Source organism: Epinephelus moara, chromosome 21 (genome assembly GCF_006386435.1).
Source record: "Epinephelus moara isolate mb chromosome 21, YSFRI_EMoa_1.0, whole genome shotgun sequence".
In the NCBI taxonomy this organism is placed as follows: Eukaryota; Metazoa; Chordata; class Actinopteri; order Perciformes; family Serranidae; genus Epinephelus; species Epinephelus moara.
Genome location: NC_065526.1, coordinates 36,229,812 through 36,240,929, shown reverse-complemented (window position 1 = coordinate 36,240,929; position 11,118 = coordinate 36,229,812). Strand labels below are relative to the sequence as shown.

Sequence of the window (11,118 nt, the reverse complement as noted above, 5' to 3'; positions counted from 1 at the left end):
AACCAATCACAATCGTTCTGGGCGGTGCCACAGCAACGGTGCGCTTGCAGAAATATTGCCGGGGGGGAAACAGGTTTTGGTGTAACATGCCCACAAAAATATCACCTACAGGACGCGAACCATGACAGAAAAATGGCTATAGTAAAGGACGTGTTGAAAACGGTTGAAAACTGCTACACAACCGGAGGTGGTAGGGCGGGACTTCAGCGGGTGGCTCGTTCCGCCCAATGAGAGGCTGATCTATGCAGCGAACTTCCGCCCACTCAGACTAGGGCAGTCATGACGCCAAGAAGAGGACATTATTGGAGCCCGACTTCTCCATCGTCGGTAAGGCTTATCTTGCGCCGCAGAGCACTATGGCTGCCGTATTGCTGCTGCTGGTTGAAATCTGTACTCACACAGCATGCTGAATGATATATTTTGCTCGCACAAAACTATTTTTAGTCGCAAATGCGAGTGCGGTGACGGACGGAGTAAAATATCGCCACACTGCCGACATTTTACTCCGTCCGTCACCGCACGCTGTTTGATTGCGTTATCAAAACATGCCGGTATTATTCGGCCTTGCTTTTCACTTATTCCACCGAATACCGAATGTGTGTTTTTTTGCAATATTCGGCCGAATATATTCGGTTACCAAATATTCGGTGCATCCCTACTGAACACACGTTGAAAACCTTGTTTTTTCTGACCTCCCCTTTCTCACCTTGATGTCATTATGTACAGGTGCAATATATATTCAAAAAAATATAAATATATAAAAAAGCTTGCTATGCTAGGACAGGCAACCACACACCACTGTCTGCAGTAATCATTAGTAAATGTAATCATAATCATAAACTTAATAAATTATCATTCCTGCTGGTTGTAGTATTACGTTGTACTGCAATTCTGCATGTGGTTTGTTATGAAGGCTATATCAGTGTTTATGGTGATTGTCTTTGTAAAATTATTATTTTGTGAATCATTATCTTTATGCTCTATTAGAGAACCGCACTCTCGGTGCAGCAGAGCACCGAGCGGAGTGAATGTGTGATTAACTTCTTAATTCATTTAGAAATATAAGGCTCCATTTCTACCACCAACAGGGCTCTCATTTTAGTGTAGCACATCAGACTGAATTTACGAATACACCATGTCAGGTCACTCGCTCTCTTTTATTCTGGCTCCCAATAACACAACAAGACAAGATTTAAAGATTCCTATATAGCCTACAGCCCTGTGGTGGCGAGTTGTGTTTTGCCTCCAGCTAATAAAATGAGGTCATCATGATGTCGGCTCTAAAAGGGTCTGTGCACTCACTAGCTTTGTGTGAAGTTAGGATCCGTTCCCATCAGTTGTAGATGGGAAGTCTATAATTTCATTGGGACCCCTGGCAGATTGGGTCCCCCAGATGTTGATTCCTCGGTTACAGTCTTGTACAGCTGTACTTGGGAACACTGTGACATCACTGTTGGGTGTGTGATAAAGCATAAAACAGGCTTGAAACTTGCAGCCATAGAGGGCAGCAAAACACTGCTTTTTAACCCACTATGAAGTTACCCGGAACAATCTCCAAACCCATCGGCTATTAGACTAATGAGGATTTAGCTTCTAGGTGCAATGGCCAATAGTTCAGGGGTTAATAATTCAGTCAGTGTTTCTCCCAGAATTTCTGTTTGAGTACAGCCTCTGATGCCCATGATACTACTACTAATAAACAAACACTTTAATAAGTTGGACAAAGCTTCAGTTACTTGTGTCTTGTCTAAAGTAGCTCATCAGCATTTTAATATGTCGCAAAAGAATGCCTTTCCTGTCAGCGCCTGTCAGATCCAGTAAGTAGCATTGTACTGGTTCCTGTGGCAGGTTGTTTTGCTATCTTCATCATCACATTCTGTCTCTCCTCTCCTCCCGCAGCGGTCTGCAGAGAGACAAACCTCTCTATCTGAGCTAATCTCAGGACAACGTGACACCAAACTTCAACCAAGCCCTTCTACTGCCACACCATGGAACCTCTAACCTCATCTCTACATGAACCCAGGCCAGCCTCGTCCAACCATGACCAACCAAGGACTTAACCAACAGACCACCTACACTTGAACTAAACTTGGGTTCAGCACTTCTAACAAAAGCCCAATCAGTAGAATAATGGGACATTTCTGTGTATAACTACCACAGAAACAATAGGCCAGTGTTAAAAACATGAAGGAATATTTTCCTCCAGTTTCTGCGGGTCCCATGGCTGGGCTGATGTCTGTTATGGCTGTATCTTTTCTACTGACCATTTACAGCATAAGACATGTTATGCTTTGAATTGAAGTTGTGCATACCAGTGAGGAGAGGTGGGCAGGTCCTGTGCTGTGAACCATGATAGTAGGTGTATATACTCCAACCTCCCTCAGTAAGGGATATTCTGTCTAATTTCCTGTCTGCCCTAAAAAGTTCATATATAGTTCCTCATTTTGTAAAGATGGTGTTAACCGTCAGTTCCAAAAGGCTCTGAAGAGCAAGTGTAAATTGCTGTAACATAATAGTTGAGCTGTCAATTTAAAGCCAATTGATTTTTGGTCTTTGACCTTTTAGTTGCTGTATCCTTCTATGGCCAAAGTCAAGAGAACACAGCACACAGGTTGATCACCAAATAATACACAAGTCATTTCCCCGCTGGTTCTTTAATTATATGAATATAAGCTTTTGATTTGATGCAGTATGGTCTGAAGTCCCACACACTGTAGAGACAGAAGACTTAGCAGTGTTGAACAGAGTAGTAACGACAGAGCTCACACTGCTTGATTCAGCTGAAGACAAATAAGAGAAAGAGGTGGAACAGCACCTGAAGCTGTTTGTCGCCTCTTTAACCAGGCGCTGGCTGTGAATAATTTTGTGTACGATTAAAGAACTTTCATTGTTCTCTTGCAGTGAGGCTCAGATCTGCAGGGTAGAAATTCAGTGTATTTTAGTCCTTGAAATGATGAAATGTCAAATAATTTTTTGTTGAGAAAAAAAAGAAACAAAAATACTCCTTTGTACAATGACAGCTCCTCCTCCTGGCATATGTCTGTTGATAATATTGATTTGGATCCAAACTGTGCGTGTGTGTGTGTGTGTGTGTGTGTGTGTGTGTGTGTGTGTGAGAGAGAGAGAGTGAGAGTGAGAGTGAGAGAGTGAAGTGTTAATGAGAAGACAGAGTGGTTGATTGGGTTGCATGGTCTCTTTTGTCATCTCTATTTCTCTGTGCACAGAGACTATTTAAGAATCTATAACTGTTGCTGGGTTGGCTGTGTTTTAATGTTGTTTTTTTTTAATCAAATCAAGTTTTGTTTTAGTGTTGATGATGATGATGAGAGACACATCGCTCTCGCTCTGTATCTCTTTGTATTAATGTGTTTTTTGGCAGATGAAAGGACTCTGGGCAACAACAACCATGAAGATTTTCTTATTTTTAGATTCTAATAATGTGTTTGAGAATAAAGTCAGTGCTGCATTGATGTGCAGTCATTACCTGCCTCCTTTGTCCTTTGTTTATTTCTGAACAGTTTGTGACAGGCGCTCTAATTAACTGCACATAATAATGTAAACCTTTACCGCTCCTGTGACACAGTACACCCTGTTCTTGAATCCCGGCCTTTGCATTTATGCAAAGTAGCTAAGCTGTAATTGCAAAACAAATGTCTTTGAAGTCTCTGAAGATATGTATTTTTAACCTCCTGTTAGCTGAGATTGGACCTTGTCAAAATAGTTTTAACAGAAATTTCATTACAGTTGTTCTCAACACTTTGTTTGCTATGTACGCCATGTGGCTGTGCTAGAGATGGAAATTAATCCTACTGACTGTGGTGAGTCTTGATTGCAATTTAGTAGCAAAAACTAATGTACAGGTAAATTGTTGGTGACCATTAGACATTTCATTTAGCACCTTCACCAGGTCACTTTGTCCTTTCATTTTTTACTTTAATTTGAATCCCTCAAAAACTATGTCCTTAATAGATTACCTTTCAATGTGTAATGGAAACCTCAAGTGTCAGGTAGGAGTGGAGTGATGTTATTTTCCTTAAGCTTTATCAGTTTAAAAGATCTGGACTGTCAAATATGTTTTGTGCACTTGTGTCACACACTATCTGGTTGCTTGTCCCTAAGTTATTCTAATGGGGAAATAAAACAAAAGGGATGGCAATTTAAAAAAGATTAACTTTAAAAATTTAAATTCATTTAATTTGAAACTGAAATGCAATAACCTAACATCTTCTACATCGAGAGAAGATAAACAGGAATTATTCCTATAAGTGATTTTTTATCCTAATAATATAAACATTACAAAGAACAATACATGTGACAAGCATTCCCATCTGCATAGCTGGACAAGGTCATGACACCAGATGTGGTAACCAGAAGAGAAACAGAAGAGCTGGATCTTTATATTTTGACATGAAAATCATTATAAGTCCTCTTACCTCAGTGCCAAGTGTGTTAAGGTCCAGACACACCAAACCAACATGAAAGAAGTAACGGCCTAACATTGCCTGTGTCTCCCCCAAAAGTTACACATGAACACACTGTTATGCGCCTGTGTGAGAGAAAATATTCTTCACAGCAGATGGTGGTCATCTGTATTCGTCATTCAATAAGGGAAACTAGAAGACATTGTTGATGCTAGTTAGCCAGTTAGCACATTTAAAACACTATCCAGAGTTAAAAACAGAATATTTACTGCACGTCAGTGAGCAAAGACAAAACCATCATTAAATGTTTCTGCCGAGGAGCTCAATGGCTGAAGAAAAATAATCTTACCTCATCTAAAAAGGTTTTTTCGATCTCAATTCCTTTTAAGGTTTGTTTACTTTCCTCACTTCTGTTTCTCTTCTTATACACTGAGCTGACCTGCCAGTCAGTGATTGCATTCACCCACAGGTTTGCCAGTTTATCATGCTGAATCAGCCGAAAAAGCCAAGCAGTCGGCTTGGTGTGTTAGGCCTTTATTCCTGAAATGATCCTGTAGATTACCTCTGACCCCAATTCTCAATATTTCAGACAGCGCCATCTATGGAGCGAGATCTGATGAATGTGACAACCAACCCTGTTCTCCCCTACAGCCTCACTAGCAGTGGGCTCCAAGTCTTGTTTTGATTGTGAGTCCTCATAAAAAATGTTGGCTAAATTTGGTCTAGCCCCACTTTGTGCCTCATGTGTTAGCATTCCATTCGAGTTACAGAGCTCAGCATTCGTTTAACTGAAAGATAAATCCAAAATGAAAACCCAGGAGGTTGTTTAACAGCACCTAGCACTTCTTCAAAGGTATTTCCAGATTCCTTAAAGACTCAACTATCTGTTACTTTGGGAAACGCCTACAAAACCACTGGCACAACATTTAAACATCTTCAAATGTCAGGTAACATGAGCATCAGTGTCATGTCTCTCTTGTTATTGCTGTTATTAAGATTAAGAGCCACTGTTATGTATCCATGTGTTTATACTTTAAACAACAGGAGCTCCTTTCTTACAACAATCCTCATCTTGATGGTTGTTGGTCTGATTGACACTATCAGCCATTATGATTAATAATCAGCCACATCTGGTGCATAATGAAGAGCCAAGACTGCACCAGAGGTGAGGAGACACTTCTGGTTCTGACGTGTGTATAAATCGCAAGTTCTTTATTTCCATTTTTCAGTGGAAACAAGGCGAGCATGGGTGTGGGGGCGAGTCAGAGCCCACCAGGCATTTCTTCTCCTGCATTCAACATTAGCATTTCACACACACATGCCTGGGGACACAGTTACATTATTGCTAACAATACAAGGTGTTGCTGTCCTGATGTCAGTGCAGGCTGGTATTTAGTTACATCAATCACTCATATTGCCTAACTTTGTTTATCTATGTTTTGTTTTCTCTGATAAAAAGGAGCTCCATACTTTAAGTGTGTCTATTCTCACCAACCAGCACCACAGTCGGTATGGTTAAACGTTAATCTTCAACTGTTCAGGAAACCTTGTGCTCTGCAAAATATAGCACTTTTCTGTTTTTCCTCAGTGACAGCTGTATACATTTGACATTCTGATGTTTGAAAGATGATACCAAATATAAAAAATAACTGGTTTCATTCTATTCTGTCAGCCTTTCTTAAATACAATGAAATTAATATATCAGCCATTTTGTAAAAATAATGTGTTTAAAAAGAATTTGATTATTTTCTGCTTTAATTACATTTTGTGTCCAGAGAATGCCATTTCAGTTCTGTTCATGTCATGAGTCAAAGCTTTCAGTTATAATGAACAGTCTGCGTGTGTCAGCAGGTACACACTGCCCCCCAATGGCAACAAGTGAGAACTGCAGCTTATTAACTATAATACATGCACTTCAAATCCAACTCATTACATATCAGGGGTGTCAAAATATACGACCCAGGGGCCAGAACCAGTCCGCCAATGGGTCCAATCTGGCCTACTGGATGACTCTGCACACTAAATATTGATGCTCATGTGAAGGCTAAGAGGTGCAAGGTTCAGGAGCAAGTTAAAGAGTGAGTAGCCTACTTTATGTAAAATGCTTCCACTCTGACCAGAGTACAGCTCTTTGATTAACAATGAATTCTTAACGTGGTCACATTTAAAGATATTAAACACTGTGCAAAATATTGTCAATCAGGAGCTTCAGTACAAAAGAATCTATATCAGAATTCTGTCCTAAGAAAACGTTGGTGGAACCCATAGACTGTAAAAGTAATGGATTTAGCTATTGTGACATCACCCATTGGTTCATGGAATCCCGTTCTGAAGCCTCAAGTTTGCCATTTTGGCTGTCACCACCTTGGTTTTTTGGAGCTAGAAGTGACCATATGTGGGTGAGAGGCTAGAGTTGTGGAAGAGTGACGGGTGGATCTGACAGAGAAGTCAAGGACACTATCTTCAGACAGCCTGTCACTCAAAGCTGTCTGCCCTTAAATATGCATAAATTTAATAAACATGTAAACGGGTGAGTTATATAAAAACTTAGCCCCGTACAGTTGTCATGAACAGGGAAATCTGTACCAGCTTTTGTACCAGGCTGTAAACATGCTGTAAAGTTGGGCATTTTAACAAGAGGGTCTGTGAGGACTGACTCGTTATTGGAACCAACCTCAAGTGACTGTTCTAAGAACTGCAGGTTACAGTCTGTTGGTTTTACATAAGTTTTGCTTCCCCCTAGTGGCCAAAAAATCTATTGATGCAGCTTTGAGTAGCTGTCTGTAGCATTTTATCATCAATAAATCAATCATGAATTAAATGACGGTTGACTACTTTGTGTATTTGATGAATGGAAACCTCTTGGATTGCTTATGGCACAAAGCAGAAAGAGATTGATGTTCTTTTATTTGTTTGCGCGCTTTGCAACATGTAACAACTCAGCTTCTGAGAAATGTGGTCTCAACCCTGAGAATTGGGAGCACTCCTGGTGGAAAATATCTTCCTTATGATCTCATTAAATTCTACCAAGGTGGCACCATTGATTTGACAATGATACACTGATGTTAGGAATACTGCACACAGCACCCTGAAACAATAAAGGAAGGGTCAGTGTAACAAATAACAGTGACTCAGGGTTCTGACAGCAGAGGGCTGAGGAAACACCAGCTCTGGTGAAGACGCTCAGACAGTAAAGGTTTGGTACATGTAAACCGAACTGCTTGTTGGCAGCATTTAGAGGTCGGCAGTGTGACCAGTGAAACCCAACACACTGCAAACAGCCACCCTGGTGCCAAAACTGAAACCCAATCCAGCAGCGACACGTAGAAGCCTTGGAAACCTGCTACAATCAGCACAGAGGTCAAAGTTTCTGCTGTTTCAGTTTGTCTCCTGCTCAGGTTCATGTGCTGCCTTGATTACTGAACTGTAAGGATTATTTCTTAAAAGTCGGACTGTAAGTGTATTTCACAGCTCTTTTTTAATTTTGTCTCAGTTTTTTGGTGTTAAGGACTTAGGTGTGTCAGCACTGGTACTGAATATACTGTACTCAAGATTGACCACTTGGATCCAAAAATTCAATTTTAAACATTTTAGTCCAGTTAAGTCCAATTTTATCTCTCTGTGGGAATTTTTACATCATACTAAATAACAGCACCTGACAAACACTGTCATCGAGGTCCATTTAGTAGCTGTTCTTGAGCTTTCTTACCATATGATCTTCAGCAAATTAAGTTATCTTAAAACTGTTAATTTCACTGAACTTCATCTGCTGATGAAGGGCATGTGTTTAGTTCAAAGCCACAGCACAGCTCCTAAATCCCTGAGGTGAGGTGAGATTTTTTTCAACTGCTGTTACAAAAGTCAACAATAAACTTTAAAACCCAAAAATAACACCAAACTCTTTTTACTCAGTGTTTATAATTAGAAAAATAAAACTACACCAAATATTTGTAAAACACCCAAAAATGACATTTACTTTAACTTAATTAAAACACTTCGATCAATACAATGTCATTAATCGAATATGATATGAGTAGCTAGCGTATTTTCCTCTCCAGTGCTGTGGGTGGTCGGCTGGACGTCTTCTCAGGAAGCACTAGCCTCAGCTTCCTCCTGGGGGAGGCTCCTCCTTCCTCTGACAGGTACTCCTGCTGCAACAGTGCAGCAGCTGCAACTGCATCCCCTGTGGAGGATCCACTCTGTGTAGACATGCTGGGGGCAGTGACACCTGATACAGACACATCTGCTGCCTGCATGCTGCCTCCTGACAACCCTGCTGCAAGTCCCTCAGTTGAAGCACCACCCCCAGCTGACATATTGACTATGGGCCCACCATGCACACGCCTGGTCTCTGTCTGGCTGTTATTGTTAGACAGATTCTCCACGGTGGTCACTAGTCCAGCCTGAGGGGTCACCCCAGACAAACCATCCACACTTGGATGTGCCTGGGTTGGAATAGTGAGGCTCTGATGTAGAACTTCCCCAGTCTGAAGGCCTGGTCCTTGGGCTGGATCAGATTTCAGTGTTGCTACAAGATGAGAGCTATCAGGGGGTGGCTTGCTCTGTGAAAAGGACGGCACAGGTGCAGAATTAACAGGTGGGTTTGCTGCTAAACTTGAGGTTACTCCTACAGGTAGGGAGGTATGAAGAGGAGAGGTATGTATTGCACTTGCTTGCAAAGGGTTGGCATGTACAGTATTAGTCAGAAGAGATGCAGCAGGAGAAGTGTGGCCTACCCCTGGTTGCCTGCTGAAGTTGTCTGGGACACCCCTTGGTGCCATGTTGGGCCCACTGATGGCTATGCTAGAAGCAGCTGGACCACTGGGGAACAATGCATTAGATCCTGGAGCCACAGAGCTGAGCAAAAAATTCCCTCCTTGAAGAGAAAGGCTGCTGCCAGTCAGTTGTGAGCCTGCTGAACCAAGCAACGAGAGGTTGGCAGTGCGATTCCTGTCAGTGGCAGAGAGGGATAAGGGATGGTGCGAGGAAAGCTGAGCATTCCCCAGAACCAATCCAGCTCCCTGATATGGGATACCCTGCAAGTTTTGTCCCTGTCCAATGACAAGGGCAGAGGCTGATTGGTCGGCAGTATTGGTTACATCACCAGATTGGGAGTTTTCAAGGTGTGTATTCTCTCCCTGGTCACCTTCTGTACTTTCCTGCTCGCCTTTTTGCTGCTTAGAGGATGTTTTGTTTTTCTGTCCTCCTTCATCTTCGTCTTTCCTCTCTTCCTCACCATCCTCAGTCGATCCTTTAGTCTTGGACGATTTCTTCATTTTCTCACTGCTATCCTTTGTTTTCTTACCAGACTTTCCTTTCCCTTCCCTCTCTCCTCTTCCTTGTCCATCCTGCCTTTTATCTTTACTCTTCTTTGAGCTGCTTTTCTCTGAGTGGCCCTGCTCAGTTTTCCTTTTAGGATGGACTTTGCTTTTTCGTAGCGGGTTCAAGTTTAGTTTAACCTTCAGTAACCGGCTTGACTGGACTTTAGCTTTGTGTTTTCTTACTCTTCCTCTCTCCTTGTCTCCGGAGCTCTTTGCCTTTTCCTCCCTATTGTCCTCGCCTTGACTGCGTCCTTGCTCTAGGGTTCCTAAACTCTCCAGGTCAAAAGTTACGTTTCTTGTTTCTCTTCTCAACTCTGTGTTCATCATCATGTCAAACTGGTTGCGGTTAACATTCCTACCTGTGTCATTCGGTCTGTACTGAGAAGGGAAGCCATCACACAGAGCAGAGTCTTTCATGTTGGTATGAATCCTACCTTGTCTTGTGTTCTGCTCTGGTGGTCTGTATGTCCTGTGGCAGCTCTCGCAGTGTAGAGTCTCATGTCCTATGCTCTTGCCTTCCATGTCAGTTCTGTAGCTCTCACCCATTTCTCGGTTTGTCCTATAAGCAGCCAGAGTGTCTGTTCTTTGACTGAAGGTTTCTTTCCGTGGATGAGAGGAAGAGTTAGTGCTGCCATGAGAAAGAAGCTTGTTAGGAATGTCCCTGCTCAGTATTCCCTGCTGAGTCCTTAGCCTCCTCCTTTCCTCCTCATTCATCATCCTCATTCTCCTCTTCTCTCTTTCCTCTATCTCCATCCCTCCGTTCATCCTGTTGTTCCATCTCATCGGATTCATCTCTCTCTGTCCTTTGGTGCTACAGTCTGGGCACCTAAAATGGCCATTTTCATCAGTTCTGGACCCAAACTGGCCCCCATGGCCATCTGTCCTCGTATCCAACATCATGGCTTCCCTGTCCCAAGGCTGGCTTCTATGTGCTTGCAGGAAGAGGTCCCTCCTCTTTTCACTAACATCTATGTGATTGACATGGTGATTCACCACTGTGCCGCTCCCCTCTTCCACTTCACTTTGTCTTTCATTTTCTTTCAGTCTTTTCCTCCGCGAGACTTGATAGTAGATCAAGACCACCAGCAGGGTCACGCCAATGCCACCTGAAGCACCACAGGACAGAGAGGATTTTAATTAACCATATTCACAGTGTTATGTAGTGTTGTGTAGCATGTTTTACATTACATATTGATTGAGATCATATCCAGTCCGATCAATTCAAGATTCTCTTTCTAAGAGCCTGGGGAAAGCAGCATTTCTTTGTCATTTTGCATCAAATTCACTCCATAGGAATGAAATTGTAGCAGTCAGATGGTTCATTCACAACAGCAAAGTAAATCTGCAGAGGTATTGCATCAATCATATCAATTGTG

At 42.1% G+C, this 11,118-nt stretch overlaps 1 protein-coding gene across 3 annotated transcripts in view; it reads left to right on the top strand.

The window, feature by feature from the left end:
* Positions 1-3,488, top strand: part of tox (thymocyte selection-associated high mobility group box) — a 68,298-nt gene extending 64,810 nt beyond the window's left edge. For all 3 annotated transcript variants that reach the window (XM_050033791.1, XM_050033792.1, XM_050033790.1), the window contains one exon: positions 1,900-3,488. In XM_050033791.1, the coding sequence (XP_049889748.1) occupies positions 1,900-1,936 (37 nt within the window). In that variant the 3' untranslated portion in view covers positions 1,937-3,488. The remainder of the gene's footprint in view (positions 1-1,899) is intronic.
* Positions 3,489-11,118: the final 7,630 nt, after the last annotated feature.